Source organism: Macrobrachium nipponense, chromosome 11 (genome assembly GCF_015104395.2).
Source record: "Macrobrachium nipponense isolate FS-2020 chromosome 11, ASM1510439v2, whole genome shotgun sequence".
Lineage (NCBI taxonomy): Eukaryota > Metazoa > Arthropoda > Malacostraca > Decapoda > Palaemonidae > Macrobrachium > Macrobrachium nipponense.
Window position 1 is genome coordinate 13,398,958 of NC_061087.1, and position 18,707 is coordinate 13,417,664.

General features: G+C 37.1%; 1 protein-coding gene across 2 annotated transcripts in view; it reads right to left on the reverse strand.

Annotated features, from left to right (window-relative positions):
• The window catches only part of LOC135225460 (short-chain dehydrogenase/reductase family 16C member 6-like), a 64,064-nt gene extending 45,800 nt beyond the window's left edge, over nt 1-18,264 (reverse strand). The window contains exons 1-2 of one of the 2 annotated variants that reach the window (XM_064264790.1): nt 17,998-18,264; nt 14,544-14,823 (exon numbers count right to left, since the gene is read on the reverse strand). In XM_064264790.1, the coding sequence (XP_064120860.1) occupies nt 14,544-14,781 (238 nt within the window). In that variant the 5' untranslated portion in view covers nt 14,782-14,823; nt 17,998-18,264. The remainder of the gene's footprint in view (nt 1-14,543; nt 14,824-17,997) is intronic. The other variant, XM_064264840.1, reaches the window with a different exon arrangement.
• Between the last annotated feature and the right edge of the window lie 443 nt (nt 18,265-18,707).

Consider the following 18,707-nt stretch of genomic DNA (forward strand, 5'->3'; position numbering starts at 1 on the left):
AAAAAACTTGTTTTTCAAAATGAAAACGAAATTTAAAACTATGCAAATAATTCTGCTGCTGAATGAAAGAAACTATTTAATAAAACTCAAAAAGAGAGGATTTTCTTCTCGTAAAATTTCAAATAATTGAGAATTAGAACATTTAATCCAAATAAAGAAAACGCAAAGTACTTCCGCATCCTATCGCAATGGTTGGTTAGGAAGATTCCCACAGACAAAGCAAGACGAAACGATACTAGAGAGAGAGAGAGAGAGAGAGAGAGAGAGAGAGAGAGAGAGAGAGAGAGAGAGAGAGTATATCAGATAACGAAGATGGAAAATAAGCTAGATTTGGAATAATATATTCACTCTAAAAGACACAGTTCTCATATTAGCAGGCTGGCATATACAGTCAGCTTAATAAATAAGCTAAATAACAATCACAAGTAACCAAGTAATTCGCCTGATCGCAATAATATGATCAAGGTTCAGAAGCACTCGGGAAAAACAGCTGCAAAAAAATAAATAAATAATAACAGTAAATAAATAAATAAAATAAACAGTTCCTCAACATAGAATGTGAAGAATGGGCTTAATTACAAGTAAAATTATAATTTTTGAGATGTCCCATATTAATAGGTCCTCTGATATTATTATTATTATTATTATTATTATTATTATTATTATTATTATTATTATTATTATTATTGTTGTTGTTGCAAGAGTAAACATTCACACACAAGAAGTCCAAAATGACAACTGACATGTACGAAAGACTAAATGTGAGAAAATGGAAGAAATTTAATAAGAAAATCAATATTATTTCCCCAAAGTCATAACTTCCGCGTGTGAGGCACTTTCTACTATTTCACAGTGCTTACAAGTAAGATTTATTATCAAGAATTCCTTCGTGGATAAAAAAAAATGAGATCTACTTTTCCCCCAAAAATTGTTCAGGATTATCTTCCAGGAAGTCAGTGAAACAATTTGAGTTGAAAAAAAAAAAATAGTCGCAAGTAGCGGCAATTAAGTTCCGTTACTCTTATACGTCTTCAATACAATCTTGAATGTGGATCTCTTTGGCTTCTGGCATTGGTTACGAGTTAAAGTATTTTTTGAAAGGCCAATTAAAGTTTACGACATTGATTTTTGGCGCTGAACGTGTTCATTGAAACTGGTGAAGAAGTTGTAACTCCAGTTGACTGCAGTGATATGATGATAAAAGACTCGTGTATGAATGTTAATTGAGAGAGAGAGAGAGAGAGAGAGAGAGAGAGAGAGAGAGAGAGAGAGAGAGAGAGAGAGAGAGAGAGAGAATTTTGTGATTCAATTCAAGAAACATTCAGGGAAACGAAAAAATGATTGACTCTCTCTGATACTATCTCAAAAGTCAATACAGTCCACTTAAAATTTAAACGTTGTTCCTCTTCCTCCTTTACAAGTCAATTCCTGCGTCTCTCTCTCTCTCTCTTTTTGCTACTTGTCTCTTCTTGTATGTAATTTGTCATCACGAATCATTCTCTCCAACAACCAAGTGAGGCTCGTGCATACTCAACGATCCAGACAGTTTATATCGGTTGCTGAATAAATGAATGGAAGTCAGTTGGTTACAGATTAGCTCTCTGGAACAGTATCAGCTTGTTAAGGATTCTTTAAACTACAAGAAGTCAAGTCTCTGGGTTACGAAGAGCTCACATGATATATATATACAAAAATTAAATCCATGTGAGGTGGTTTTATTTTGAAATGATGCTTCTAACATCAAACAAGAGAAAACTGTCGCAGACGCGTGTTAACCAGTAGAAAACAGAAAAAACAAAAGAAAGAGCAAACACTACGAGATAATCGGCTGACGACAAGAGTGGGAGGCAATTCGTCGTCCATCTGGCGAGACATTATTATTGTATATATAAGTGTGGTGCGATGCTAAAAATGAAAGGAAAACCGTGACGAAGACGCTGGGAAATGGAGTGAACCGCAGACAGAATTGAACGGAGAGAATTCGAAAAAATCAAATGGCCCGTGACGTGGGATGTAGAAAAGGCGAGGCTGGGGGCAGAGTAGCGTGTCGATACAGCAGACGAGAGAAATGAAACGTTGCAACACGAAGAGGAGGATGATTTCATTGGCGACGAATGGGACGATTACCGAAATTAAACAAGAGCTGCAAAATACAAGCATTTACGTCAATATAAGCGGACGTTTTGAATATGTTAATAAGCAAAGCTCGTTTAAGCTACAGCCTCACAAACCAGAACTGGAACAGATGAAGCAAGAATTGGCCATGCAGGTGACTGGATCGGGGAGTAGCTTTGCGTGTTTACACCGGCGGCGTCCCTTCCTACCCAGGGCAAAAACTTGCCCCCAGCCCATGCAGCTACTCAATCCTGACGAACTTACTTTAGTTTTTTGTTGCTTCCTTGGGCACTATCTTTCTTCCCTGTTGGGAACACATTTCTTTGAAGTGGTTTTCGTCGCTTGCCAAACAACAACAAAACAAGGAAACCGCTGAAAACTGATACCTGGCTGAACAGGAAAAGTTTGTGAGGAACACTGACGTAAACTCACCATGCGACGGCAGTGCGAGATCGGATGGATTGGCAAAATGATAAAACCTCAACACTCTTCAGAAGAATACTTACGGAGATTTATGATACAACAGTGAACCAACAATATAAAGAATCTCCTTGTAGAATAGTTGGAAAAACTTAGACGTACCTTGAGTAATAAGACTTCAGAGTGTTAACTCTTGTATTCTAAAACAAAGGACTACAGCCAAAAATCAGCTACTGCTGTATTGTACAGAAATGCTTTCATTTCCTGTCTCTTCTACCTGGTGCTATGGTTGCACATCACATGTCAAAATACCCATGCCTAGACAATTCGTTATTACAGCAGTGCAAGTAATGTAAAGGCGTTGTCTTTTTTACTATTTATATTATTTTTTTATTAACGAAGAAGCTGGTTCCAGCTGCGTACTGGATAGTGTCAACGAGAAGCATAATCAAGCCACGATTGGACCCTGTCTTCCGTTGCACTGCTCAAGGTCTTCTTATCGAGCGAACAATGAAAATAAAAGCATCCTCTTCGCTTTAAAGGAAATCATCACTTTTCCTGTACACTGGTTTCCATGACAAGTGGCTGGCTAGTCTTTTTCTCTCATTTTTAGTTGTCTGTGAAAAAAAAAATAATGACAAAAAAACCTATTGAGATGGCCATTTGTCTGTCCGTCTGCACTTTTTTTTTTTTTTTTTTTTTTTTTGTCCGCCCTCAGATCTTAAAAAGTACTGAAGCTAGAGCTGCAAATTGGTATGTTTATCATCCACCTTCAAACCATCAAACATATCAAATTACAGCCCTCTAGCCTCAGTAGTTTTTTATTTTATTTTATTTAAGGTTACAGTTAGCAATGATCGTGCGTCTAGCACCGCAACAACACAGGCCACCACGGCTAGCTTAAGAGTTTCATGGTCTGTGGCTGAGAATTTCATACAACATTATACACTGTACAGAAAACTCGACTGCGCCCAAGAAACTTCGGCGCATTCTTTACTTTTTTTTTTCTGGATTACAGTATTTTTTCTATCGACAACACTATAGGGGTAGACCACTGACTATACTACAGAATACGTTCAACGTACAAAAAAAAAAAAAAATCGCTTAAAATATCACCACATAACTAACAGTGCTCTAGATGGGAAAAAAATGAAAAAGTTACTTCAAAAATAAAATTCTTCAATGAATGACAGCGTGACCAGCATAAAATAATGCATCTTCACTTCCCGCGTAGTAAAATTATATAGATAGATAGATAGATACGTATGTATGTATGTATGTATATATATATGTATATATATATATATATATATATAGATATATATATATATATATAATATATATATATATATATATATATATATATATATATATATATATATCAACTTCCGCATGGGCTACCTTCAAAGATATCTTGGTGCCGCTGATAACCTTCAAAGCAACTCCCAACGAAGAAGAGAAGGAAGAATCGGCAACTGGAAACAAAAAATAAAATACGTAACGCAACGACAATGTGCTTCGTCATGCGAAGCAAATAACCACGAGTAAAATAAGGTTACGCATGACCCTTATTTTTTCCTCAAATCTCAAGACTCGATATTTTTTAGTCCATCGCGGTCAGAGATATAGCAGTTGTTGATGGTGGCTTTTAGGTTGATATACAACGGCTATCTCTAACCGCGATGAAGCCCAAGAGATAGCAGTCGTTAATCAACCAAAAAACTACCATTAACAACTGCTATCTCTGTTAACCACGATGAAGCTCCAAGATATTGGAGATAGCAGTTGTTAAGTGTAGCTTCATCGCGGTCAGAGAAAGCTACTCTTCATAACTGCTATCTCTGACCGCGATGATGCTCAGAGATAGCACTTGTTAACTGTAGCTTTTTGGAATTATAACCGAGCAATGATGAACTCATAAAATCGTGGGCTCATGTAAGACAAAACTCGGCAATTACCCAAGAATACAATGGCGGAATATATATAAAATTTACGACACTAATAAATGCAGATTAAAGGAAAACTCGACTCTAACCTAAAGCACCTAAGAAACTATTTTTACATTGTGAAAGTTATGTTCCTACATAGTAAGGGTGAAAACACAACTGTGCTAAAAGATACAGCTACCAAAGAAGACGAGCTACTATAACATGGTGGGGTTATTAAAATCAAAGTTTCTTAAAATGGATGAAAGTGGTGACCTTGCCACCTGTTCTGAATGACAAGCATAAAAACCTCTTCTTCAACAACAACGCAAATGAATCTCGTCCCATTTGCTCTTAATACATGAATACGAATGGAAAACTAAACGCCAAACTGAAAGAGACAAATGGGAACCGACTTTCACTGATGACAAATTTTCACGCGACTCACTTTCTGTTCAACGGTGATTTATTACAGGGGTGCTTCTGTCGACGCAGAACAGAACCTGACGACTTCGAGGAAATTACGAGCATGATTTGAAACTTCCTCAAGGTATCATCTATCTACATTTAGCTTCTAGACCAAAGCAACCAAGAAATTAAAGTTAATTAGGACGGTGTGGCCAAAGAAATCGCCTGCAGTCTGAAAGGTTCTATGAACAAAATAATCTTGTAAGTTCGTGTATTCAAGTCTTGCTTTAAGAAGCCGAACTGATACAGATATAAAATCTCTCCCCAGACAATTTTTCAATTTCGTTCTAGACAAATTCAAAAGCGTTTTAAAGATTCATAGATGCGTCTGAAATTAAAAGGAAAGACCCACAAAGAAAGACCCATTACTATACATGCATGAACGTGTGCATATAAAATTTAATATATAATATATATATATATATTTATATATATATATATATATATATATATATATCATATATATATTATATATATTGATATATATATATATATATATATATTATATATATATATATTATATATATATATTATATTATATATATATATTATATGTATATATTATATATATGTATATTATTATATATAGTTATATCTATATATATATATGTTTATATCATATATATACTATATAAATATAAAATATTTCATATATATAATTGTTTTGAAACCTGATACAGAATTGATGTTTCCGAGTCAGCTTCACATCTTTGCCTATACTGGAATAGCATTTCGAAACTAGATTTGAGACTGCGCGTGAGAGAGTACAAAGTACAAGTATGCGTGTATGGTACAAGAACTGTAATGAAGGTGTGTGAAAGCCAAAAGCCACAAAGCATCCGTGTTATAGCCAATTTCTGAGAGATTCTGAATGTCAGAAAGAACGTTGAGGGGACTCTCAGTCACTCTTCAATCGTTTATCTCTCTCTCTCTCTCTCTCTCTCTCTCTCTCTCTCTCTCTCTCTCTCTCTCTCTCTCTCTCATGCAAGATACTATCGATTCGAAGTTCTTTCCTGCGTAACCTATTACCCCTACTTCACATTTATTCTCGATCGAAATGCAAGACCAATCCAAGTGTTTTTATTCAGTCTTATCCTAACTCGAACTCCGTTACACTGACCCCGTATTCTCCGGTAGTACATCACAAATCCAGGTCGATCGATGCCCTATATGAATCTCGTCGACCAGAATTTTCCTATAGCTGTTTATTTCTCCTTCAAGCCTAAGTGTCGTCACCATCTAACAGGGTTACAAAGAAAGAATAGACTATTATCTGCAATACAATATGTCTTTTACTTTATCTGCAATACACATATGCCTATCTATCTATCTATGAAATAGCGTAGCTTAAACCATGGCCATGACGGTTCTCAAGAAGCTATTTGCACACCACATAAACTACAAAAGAGAAACGTGGAAAGCTGTAAAATAAGGTCTCGCCCTTCTAAAAAATAATAATAATAAAAAATAAAATAAAATTTCAGACTCGCCCTTCTGAAAAAAATTCTACTGCAGGGTAAAAAAAAAAAAAAAAAACGCCCTTCTAAAAAAAATACTACTGCAGGGTAAAAAAAAAAAAAAAAAAAAAAACACGCCCTTTTAAAAAAAATAAAAAAATACTACTGCAGGGTAGAAAAAAACGCAGGAAAAAAACTGCTGTAAGGTTAAATTTTTTTAAAGCACATACCTTTCAAAAAAAAAAAAAAAAAAAAGAACAAAAAAAACTCCGCAAAAGAATTTTCAAATTAAATTTTCCCACTTCAAGAACCTTGCAGGAAACTGTTTGTTTGTATGGCGTTTTACGTTGCAAGGAACCTGCAGGAAACTGTGCTTTAGAGGAAATATTTTTTTTTTTCTTACCCAGCACTAAGGGAAAACCTACGAATGCTCCATAGAGCATTACATACTGGATAATATGATAAGCGCACTGGGCGCAAGATGTCCCTCTCGACATCATACACTTTTTGTTGTGGCCACCTGAGAACGTAGCAAGGAGAGAATTACAGAGACGAATAAATAAATATATATATATATATATATATATACATATATATATATATATATATATATATATATATATATATAAACTAAAGTAAAAAAATCCATCCATGCTACCGTGAAGCAGGCAGGAGGACATGATGCCCTAAATGTGAGTAAAAGCAACATCTGCTAGGGAAGAACATCGCTCCTAGATATATATATATATATATATATATATATATATATATATATATATATATATTATATAGTATATATTATTAACAACGTTATCTGAAACTTTCTGAGAAATTGCATCACACTGAACAAGAAATGCTTTGCAATTTAAGTCTGATTTGTGAAGCTGTAAGGCCATCCTTTCAGTCACAGCGAAGAAGAAGAAGAAGAAGAAAGAAGAAGAAGAAGAAGAAGAAGAAGAAAAAGAAGAAGAGTTCACTGACGTTATTCTTTGCATTCACGCAAGCGCACATCCACACATGCTAATTGTGTCCTTCGCGTGTATTTGCATGACAATTTCAACCTGAACGTGGAGTGTTCTGTATGGAGTGGCTGGTGTGAACGAGAATGGAAAGCGCCTGCAGGAAAGGGGTTCAGAAAGGCCACGAACTGTTTGGAATGCGAGGTTTCCACAGAAAAAGAAAGAGAAAAGTTTAGATTACGCGTCCGTACAGAGCAGACAGAAGAGCCAGTTAATGGATGTAATGGTGAGAAGGGCAGAGGCTGGAGGTATTTCTGGAGCGAAAGTAGAGAGAAGGTAGTTTCAGATAGAGAGGAATGGCTCAAAACACGGCTATAAAAACAATTAAGACAACGAGTCTGATAACAAAGCAGTGAGAGTGGCAGACCAGATGGATGGGAAAACACCAAAGTAGAAATCCACGAAGGTGCAAAGACACCAACTGAAAGGTTGAAGAATGAGTTGATGTTGTGGTGAAGTAGCGCTGTATTCAGTGGCTGGCCAAGATGAGCAAGGATAAAGATCTTAAGGGACTGGTCACAGGATAAACTATTCCCGTGCTAAGGGGAAAGGTGTGCGTGCGTGTGTGTGTGTGTTTGTGTGTGTGTGTGTGTGTTGTGTGTGTGTGTGTGTGTGTAAGAATTACACAAAACTAAGAGAAGAACAGTGTGGTATGTTCTACTAGGAAAAATGTATGTTGTGTATGTATGAACCAAATGTTTAAATAAAGTTGTGTAAGAAATATTCGAGTAAATGAAAAAAAAAAAGTCGAGAACAAACATAGACTTACTTATGAGACTCCTAAGTAATATATGAAGTGGCTGCCAGTTATCTGCGCAGGTGGTTAGCCTTGAATCAGCAATTACAGATCGGACATAGGAGGACTAGTATTGCGATTTCAATGAAGGTCACTTCTAAGGAAAACAGTAAACATATATATATATATATATATATATATATATAATATATATATATATATATATATATATATCATTTACTTTTACAAGTCTCCTAAGGTAGCTAACCAGAAATGGTTCAAAAAATGGTTCAAAACTATTTAAAAGCCAGGTGTAACACAATGTGTTTTTCAGCAGAGCGTACTCCGTACAAATCGTCTATAGCTGCCTCCTAGTCATCCACCAGCGCCATAAAGTGAAAATGACTTTCTCACGTCGAGTACCAGAAGACCATAATTCGTCACACGAAAACCCTAGACTTAGTCCAAGTGCTTTGGGAGCCAAGCACTATGGACGGACGTCGTCTTCTTTCGTACCAAAGCGAGCCTTCAACGTCCCGGAAAGTCGCGCCCAGAGATGATGCGCGTTTTGAAGCGATTCAAGCGCGCAATTGCATCCGGTTTCACAGAGATGTTCCTATAGACTACACTGTCCTGCCATTGCCTGCACTATTTTAGGCTCATGTTGGGAAACATGCAATCCTTATTGTGGTATTGTTGCAAACACGCCGACTAAAATGTCATAATAATCGTAAACGTAAATATAGTTTGTCTTAATTAAAACAGCCCAACAGAATACCATTTACTCCTTCTCCTTGTATTCATATTCACAGTTATTCCTTCGAATCTTCACTACGGAATTTTCAAACCAAACTATGAACATGAGTGCAACTGATTCTGGTCTCGGGAAACAGCTGCATCACTTGAGACGGATCTAGAAACAGAGAGAGAGAGAGAGAGAGAGAGAGAGAGAGAGAGAGAGAGAGAGAGAGAGAGAGAGAGAGAGTTATTTCTAATTCTCCAAACAAGTCAGCTATACACCAAGGTCGATGTAACTACACAAACAACTGACTCGGTGTGAGACCCGTTTTCAAACACTTGCTTCTCCCAATTAGTAAAACAGCGAAATCCAGAAGTATTAATATGATCTTCGGTGAATAAAAATGATCTTGAGAACAGTTCCATGAGTGAAACTTTCTCTCAAATCTGATGGGAATGTGATAACAAAAGAAAGAAAGAAAAAAAAAACACTGATGCCTGGAGAGAAATGCTATTCATCATCATTATCCTCAGTCTGGATAGTCGTCGGATAAAGCAACGACACAGGAGGTAAATGGAACTCCTCAACTAGAAATAAAACGCAAAACAAAGCAATTAATGTGGTGGCCCTCGGCGTTCAAAAGCACAATTGAACGAAAACACTGATAACAAAGTGCTGTAAGGCTCTCAAAGTCACGCTGTAAGGAAAAATAGTTTTCAGTAAAATGTTGCACCACACGACACCTACCACGATAAATTTTCGTTACATCTGAAGTCACAGGAGCTAGGGTTAAGTCTATCGGTGGTATCGATGCTATTTTCAGCCATAATACAATGCTTGGAAACCCGAGGAGACGAGGAATTTATCAGTCCTGTGTGACAAATACAAACTAGATTCAATTATTTGAAGGAAACTGTCCTCCGACCTCTGTCTCCAAGGTTTTTATTGCTGACTTTGAACACCATGATCAATTTCACCCGTTTTAAAACGATATAGTATGACATAATCCACTTTTTGTTTCCCAGCTTATAAGGCGAGCAACAGCTCTATAGGATGCTGTGAAGTCTCTCGGGCCGGTGGTCAAGTTCAGAGCAGCTTTTTCTTGCTGCCTCTGGGAACTTGTTTTATCCCTGCTGCAAGTATTGGCAAAATTCTGCATCAGTATTCTTACTTTCTGTTACTGGAAGATTGAACTCAAGAGAGCCTGTCAATTCCCACCTCTCAACATCGTAAGTGATCGTAAGACTTCTCTGTTTACTCGGAAAATTGTTACCTTGGATTTACATTCAAAAGCGGTTTGGTCGACGTCAGCGACACTCGCTTTCCTCTTCGCTAGCAACACAATAATTCCAGAATAGAACCGCAGGCCGCTTTGCTGAAACCTTGAACGCCAAGCTCTGTCCGTCCATAATTCCAGTCCCACTAGACCCATGATATTTAAACCCGGTTTTGTTCCTTATGAAGCACGGGTGAGGCAAATCACTCGAAGCCTTTGTAACTTCTTGTTACTCCCTATCCTTTCGTTCATAAATTTAGTGAAGGCTCCTTCTAAGTCGACGCCACATTTTTACACAGTGTGTGTGTGTGTGTGTGTGTACAGAGTGAGAATCTGTATGTATATGTGTCTCTTAGTGCACTGCAATTCGGATAAGCTACTAACTGGTCCCAAATAAGGGTCTATGCATTCGTTTGTTTTTGTACTTTGTATTGCCGATGTCCCTGTGTAATTATTTTTGTATGTATGTATGTATGTATGTATGTATGTATGTATGTATGTATGTATGTATGTTGTATTGTTTTATGTATGTAATGTATGTCTATATATCTATATATATATATATAGATATATAATGAGAGGAGAGAGAGAGAGAGAGAGAGAGAGAGAGAGAGAGAGAGAGAGAGAGAGAGAGAGAGAGAGCATGTGTGTATACTGTTCAGTAATTATCTTCAACTCAAGTTGCAAATCCTGACAGATTATGAAAGTTGTCACATGATATTCTTACGGGCGCGTGTGCCCGATGTTCCGATGGTCAGGTGGTTAGCGCTGTGGGTAGGAAGATCTTAACGGTTGTTGAGTATACTTATACACCTGTCTAACCCTTCCTTGGGTAAGCTTCCCCACAAGCACCCGCCACAAGTTACATAGCCCCAGGGATTAGGTTTAGAAGAGAACCGATTAATTTCTGTATCAACCAAATACCTTAATTAGACGTGGCGCCTTTCGGCAAAAGACTTTTGCCATTTATTTCTCGTAGAGTTATCATGAAATCAATATGGTTGACGTCATGACAGATTAGGTTCCTTAGAAGGAAGTTTTTTTTAAAACTATTAGTGACTGATCAGAGACTCTTGGTTATAAATAGCCAAGATTCAAGGAGATTCTGTCGTGAGATGAAAATATTAATTACGGGGATTTTTTTAGTCTCGGTAAATGTTCCTAGAGCAAAAGCACTTAAGGCGTTGCGATTGACATCAAACCGCAACCGCTCAAAATTACGTATTCAGCACAACTCAATTAAACACCCCATTTTTTATTCTCAAGAGCGAAATCTTTTCATCCCTCGAAAATATTCCCACAGTAGCTTACAGTGCCATCTTTATACTACGTAATACGTTTGCTCAAGTTAGACAGAACTAAAAAAAAAAAAAAAAAAAAAAAAAAAGTCGCAAGTCGGGAAAGATAATTAAGATAATTGAGACTGGTGAGGGAGATTCAATTGCTATTTCTGTATATGCTCGTGACATTTAATATCTCGAGTATAACTCAATAAGCTTACACAAGAATGCTTTCTAATTAGACATTTACATCTACCCAGTATAAAAAAAAAAGATAATTGATGGGTCCTTACATAATAGTACATAGCAACAAAGTAACGAATCTAGTCCACAGTCTCTTTAAAAAAAATAAAATAAAAAACAGGGGCACAACACTGCATGCTGATGGAAAAAGCCTCTTCACCTTCTTATGCAATTTGGATAATTCTCTCTCTCTCTCTCTCTCAACGTTCAATCATAATTCCTGCGTTTTCGAACGTTTTCTCAGCAGTAAAAGATCTAGGGCAGATATTTAAACCTTTTTTCCAAACAACCGTTGGCCAAATTGGCAGGATATCCACCACAGTATGTAAATTTGACAAAAATCGGCCAATTGTGACAATTTTAAACTAGAACTGTAAGAGATCACGAACCACAACGTCATTCGATTACTGGAGTTATCGAATGTTGACAACGATCATACGGCTGGCAACGTCATTACACGCACTATGACACTGAGCCGAGAATGAATGAATTTCTTTCGGCATCATCAACCATAATGTCAAGGTTTCGGTTGTCTTGGGGCCAGACGGAAAGTGCAATGAAAATAGCGTTGATAATGACTTAAACCCAGGTTTAATAAACACAGGTCTTCCGTTAAACTAGAAAATCAATAACTAGACGCTGGAAGCTGGCTGTAAGTGTGCGCGTGTGTGAAGACGAAGTAGGAAATAAAGAAACGTGGACGGACTAGGAAAGTGACCTTCATTTTTTAAGCGTTCAGTCAATTTTCTAGTTTAACTCGAGCCGAGACTTCCTTTTTCGAACACGAATGTTATCACGAATGTTATACAACCCAACAACAATCACTTCGCGAGAGACTGAGTTGTAGTAAATACAAGGGCAAGACTTCAGCAGAGTCAAAAATAAGAACATGACAACTCTTCCCCTGTAACTAAGGCTTACGTAACAGGAAAGGCTGACAACTTCCCGCTATACGGAATAAATCAGGGATGCTGATAATCAACCAAATGCCAAAAGGTGAGCCTGGCCCACTACCGGGTACATAGCACGAGAAAAAAAAAAAAAAAAAAAAAAACTTGAGAAAAACTGCTATGGTCGTACAGTTACAAAACCTCCAAATTAAAACAGTACGCCTGACACTGAAGACAAGACTTCCTTAGCAATCATTTATATGGTGTTTAAAAATCAACTTCTTACTGAGAATTCAGTATATAATACTGCTTATCATCCCAGTATACAACACAAGTTTTCTTTTAATGTACATACAAGTATGTTCAAATTCATTGACAGCAGAAACCACTATTCTGTCGCTAGTTATTAATATCATTGTCTATATATTGCGACCGTTTCCCTTGGAAGCAAAAACTCACAGTGCCGAAATCACCTAATCTTTACAGGAGCTGAGGCAAAATAAGTTGGGATAATAAGTTAAATGAAAGTTAAGTAAGTGCAATATAAGAAAAGAAGATGGACGTTCCCACTCGCTAAACACACACACATATACATATATGTATATCTATATATATATATATATATATCTATATATAATAATATATATATATATGTTGTGTGTGTGCGTAATAAACGGGAACGTCCAGCTTCTTTTCTTATATACTTCAATCACGGGACCATTGTAGAATTACAAGAAAGATATATATAGATATATATATATATATAAATATATATATATATATATATATGTGTGTGTGTGTGTGTGTGTGTGTGTGTATGTGAGAGAGAGAGAGAGAGAGAGAGAGAGAGAGAGAGACCACATAGTGGTAACAATAATCAAATATCCTATTGCAAGTCCCAAGATAGAGGCGCACTCCCAAGCAAACCACAAAAGCCTCCATAAGAAGTAACCCGAGAGTCCTTCTTCCTTGTCACGTCTCCGGGCGTTATGCAGTCGACCACAAAGTTATACAAGGAAAGAGAATCGAACAGCATCCAATCCTTGAGATGAATGTTCAGGACACGCGATACGTCGGTTAGGGCTATTTTATATAACTCGGAATTAAAAGAGAACACAAACTCCTCTCTCTCTCTCTCTCTCTCTCTCTGTATGTATGTATTAATTTAATGTTGTTCAGCTGCACATAATTATAAAAAAGTGTTTACTATACGTTAAGATAACGAGTAGATAAATTATTTTGGAAAAGGAAGACTTAATATAGTTGACGAAGTAAAAGATTGTGGATTAAAAAGTATGCAGACCCCAAAGTCACCTTCAAATGAAACGCGACATGCGTGCTATATTTACCTCAAGACTCACCACTCCCATACGCCTAAAAATCGGACAAGCGCACTCGCACATTATGCGTGAGCAAAAATAATCTAAAAATAATCCTGTTACATGACACAACTCTTTTATTCAAAGTCTGTTAAGGATACCCTTTTCAACTTTAATACACGTTTCATTGTGACTCGGCAAGACTTGTTTACATTGCAGAATCCGGGGGCAACGTACGGAAGGCATATTATATTATAAGCTCTTCTTCTTTGCCTTCGTGGCCATGAAGCTCCTACTGGTTGATATTGACCCTCTTACAATAACTATACCATACAAAACTACCTTGTGTAAGCGTTCAAGTTACCTGTCGTTAATAGTACAACCCTTGTTGGCATGCAAAGCACAAACACGGTCTGACAAATACAGGAGACATACAAGACAATTCTTGTGTAGAATTTGGAAGCATACCTATTATTATAACAATACCTATTACTATAACAAATACCGAGTTCTTAAGTCTGATACAAAACACCGGAGAAGGCTAAAAGCATTCATTGTTGTTAGATCGAAAACGACTTAGGCCATTTACAGATTTTCTTTATCCATTAAAAGCCCCATTTCAACATCAACAACTAATTCCTGTTTCCAGAACATACCAGCAGAGTTGACATCCCACGTGACGATCTTAGCGCCCCTGGCGGCCAGCTTGAGACACATGAGGCGACCAATTCCTGACCCTCCTCCTGTGATGAGGACGATGTCGCCCTCGACGTCCTTCCTCCTGAACCTCCTTGGGATGAGGGATAAAACCAGACACTCCAGTGCGAAGTAGACGGAGGCAAGCAGAGCTCCTATCACCTGGACCACTGACACTATCGCCTCTGAGAAGCCCATGTTTTCTTTTTCTTCGGAGGTTACAGGACGAGAATCTGATGCCTGGGGAAGCAGAAGGAAAATAAATTATTAAGAATTGTCTGTTATTCATGTGTGCATTACGTTTAATGACAGTATTGAAAACATAATGGAATTTCAGTTTGACCACACGAATCAAACTGCTATAACTTGTACTATGGACGTAGGTTGTACTCATATACGCCAAGTGTTTATAGTTTTGCCTATTGAGCTTATGTACACAGAACGAAGAACAAACATAATGTATAGCATTCACTGATAGCAGCTTATGAAAGATGCAGTTAACACACCATGTGTTGTGAGTACCAGACTCACCATTTACAACAGCAGTTTGCAGTTACAATTTACACCATTTTGGCGAACCTATCAAGATAAAAAGGCGCCCAAGTTAATTTTACAACCGGTCAAGCATCCATTTTACTGATTAGATATGAATTTACTATCTCCTGAGTGGCTACCATAAAGCATTCCCTGGTTACATACAAATATCGTGCCGCAAATGTAAAATCAGTTCAACAATACAATAACTAAACTAATAAACATTCAAATATACATTGAACTCACAGTTTAATTAGATATACTCATTATGTTTGTTTAATATACAGTTATAAATATTCTAAGCATTCATTTAGTTATTTAAAAGAAGCGTTCTTCTTGACAAAATAACTTTTCAAAATGATTTTATATATATATATATATATATATATATATATATATATAAGTGTGTGTGTGTGTGAATGTACGTATATATGTGTGTGTGTGTGTGTGTGTGTGTGTGTGTGTGTGTGTGTGAATGTACGCATATATGTGTTCTTGAGGTCACACGATGCCTATAGCTACCGTCGTAAACAAATTATTAAATCGTTAATTTAGAGAAAGCATAAAAGTTAACGAAACTTGTTCGTTTAATGCCTTGACAATTGGCCAATAATGTGGTACCTAATCATTCATTTCTGACCCAATCGGGTTACAAAGTACTCTTCTTAATCTGAACAAGGTTTCTGGGTGACAACAGCCTTCTTCATCTAAGTGGGGGTTACGCCAACACAACAACCACGTCGGGATCATTTCCATCACCATCATGCTACTCTGCACTATTCTTTTGAGAGACCAGGTAGATAACAATTACTGAAGCTGGATCGTCTCCTACAATTACCTAAACTGAAAATACCCTGGTCAGTTCTTGACCTTGGATGGTCAAATGACAAGGCAGAAATGAGACGGACATTTCGTCTCATGTTATAAGAATTACTTAATAAGGCCAGCTTCACCCAATAACAAACGCAGTCACTTCATTATATGGCGAAAAGGAGTAAAAGGAGAAATGTCAACAACACGTAACAGTCAACTGAATAAGCAATTTCCAAAGAACGGTGTCCACTTAGATCTGATCAATATCTCCTCTGCACACCCAACCCTGTGATCTAAAAGTTGCCTCGCTCCAGCGTGATCTCAACTACCAATTTAGGAAGGGGCTCTTTCAGCTGACTGAAAACCCTCGCAACCACCTGCTAGCAATTGCAGATGCTCCCAACACAGGAATGAATACGGAGTTGCGGCCGTTATATCTGTTTCCATATAAACTGAATACTCTATTATTATGTATGTATTCAGATATATTAATCTCTCTCTCTTTCTCTCTCTCTCTCTATATATATATATGTATATATATATATATATATATATATATATATATATATATATATATATTCTATATTATATAGCTATTATTTTTAACACTGTACCTACAACAACTTCTCGTCGGAGATTTTTGCTTACTATGAAGTATTCCTCTGCATTTACCGGTTACCTTTAAAACTGAACACCAACTTGCACAATAACAGACAAAAACTCCCAGCTCCACCGAACGCAATCCTGCTCCAAATAACGTGAAAAATAAACATTTCCCTTTTACACGATCTCGGCTTAATAACATACTTTTCAGAAGGTTCTAATAATCAACCATTAGGTACATTTTCTCAGAAACTAAAACATTATGGCATTCAAGAGTAAAATCTGTATCCTTGAAATTTCGAAAGGTTTAAATTACCGATCATATCTGAAAATATACAGAAACTTTTGGTTAATATTTTATGAAGCTAGTATCATGTCACCACTGGTTCTTACTTCGTGTGTTGGCCTACTCAACTTTTGTTTTAAAATCTCGATTGTGTAGTATTGATTATGACTTCATTTGCACTATAGCTGAAGGTTACACTTGTCCTAATCGACTTAGTTATTAGGGATATGGCATCCTGGGCATCATATACTACTATAATTTTCGTAATGTACACTGTCAAGACATACTTTTATTACCCTAAACCATGAAGCTGATTGCATAATCAAGTTTTCTCTCAATTACAGTCTATTCTACTCAATTACATCACCATGGACTTAATGTCTTTGTTCGACAAAACAAAATACAAACTACACATCCGAATCACATAGGTAAGGGAACTACTGTCTACTAGCACACAAAGGCTGTCCTGCAACAGGTGAATGTTATTTCCTTTCAGTGACTAGCAGAATTTAACTTAAACTTTTAGAAACAAACGTATATATATTGTAAACCTATTCACGTTAGAGATATATTAATTTACCATAAAGCTTCTACGACAAAACAGCAGCCCAAAAACGCATTTTGATTTCAATTAATTATACTCGGCTTCCATTGACCATGAACCTAATAGCTAGGCTATACTACTAAACTTTTAAAAATTCTTCACGATCTCAGTCTTCATAAGTAACGAAAGCTTTATAGATTTATTCCTTTATTCAAACCATCATGGATTATCAAGCCGAAGTTTGAATAGGTTATGCGGTCTATTTGATATCTCCTATGGTAACCCATATCACATTAATACTATGTACCAAGGCCTAAAACTGATAAGTTCGTATTCAATGCTCCTCGCACAAACATGACGGTTCCTTAAGTTACAAGAATAAGTTAGACCATACCATAAACAAATGCTGGCAAGGCTAAATAAACTACGTGTACGCATTCACTCGTCAATATACAAACGTAAACGTACGACACGGGACATACACACCCACGCTGGTTACATAGCATATGATCCCAGTTGCTAATTGCAAGCCCAAACCATACCACCCCTTTTCCAAACAAAACATCTGCAACGTTCAAGCAAACAAAGCACTGGCGTAACTAAGAGCTATGTATCATGGTTACAGAACACTTACTATCAAATGCGTGAGTGATTACCGCTTCTTTTCACCACCACTTAGCGACAGACACATGTACTATGGAAGGACGACGAAGCTCGGCACACCCTACCGCGCTGACATTCTCTTAGACACTGATGGTTAAATAAGATCTACACTCCGCTCCGCTGCTCCGCAGCAGCTCCCTGCGAGGTTTCTCGCCTGTGCGGTGGCGTCGGCTCTGCTCCTCTTCCTGTTTGGTTGAAATTGTATGATACTGCTTTACTGGCACCACCACCGACGCTTGCACCGCCGTTGTTGATACTGCTGTCACTTGCTTACTATGACAGTCATACGACACTTTGTTTGGAAATTCTATCATACGCGTGAGGAACGATTTATGTTCTTGCCCTTTCATTCTTTTTGTAGTTCCGAGTTAACTTGGTAATCAATGGCAGGCTGCGGACGGGGCGCACTTTTTCAAATCCCATATGAATTTTCTTCTCGTTTCTTGTTTTTTAATACGATACACTGGTTGTCATTTACGGTAACATATGTAGTATGTTTAAAATATCACAGTAGATAGACGTGACTTCATTAAATAAGCGAATACCACAGGAAAATGATGGTCAGAAATCCAAGCGCTAAGACATTGTCAATGAACGAATGAAATACAACAACAGAATGAAATACAGTTGGAGTCTAGGAGAGAAAGTTATCAGTTAAACAACAACATCAAGAATACCAGA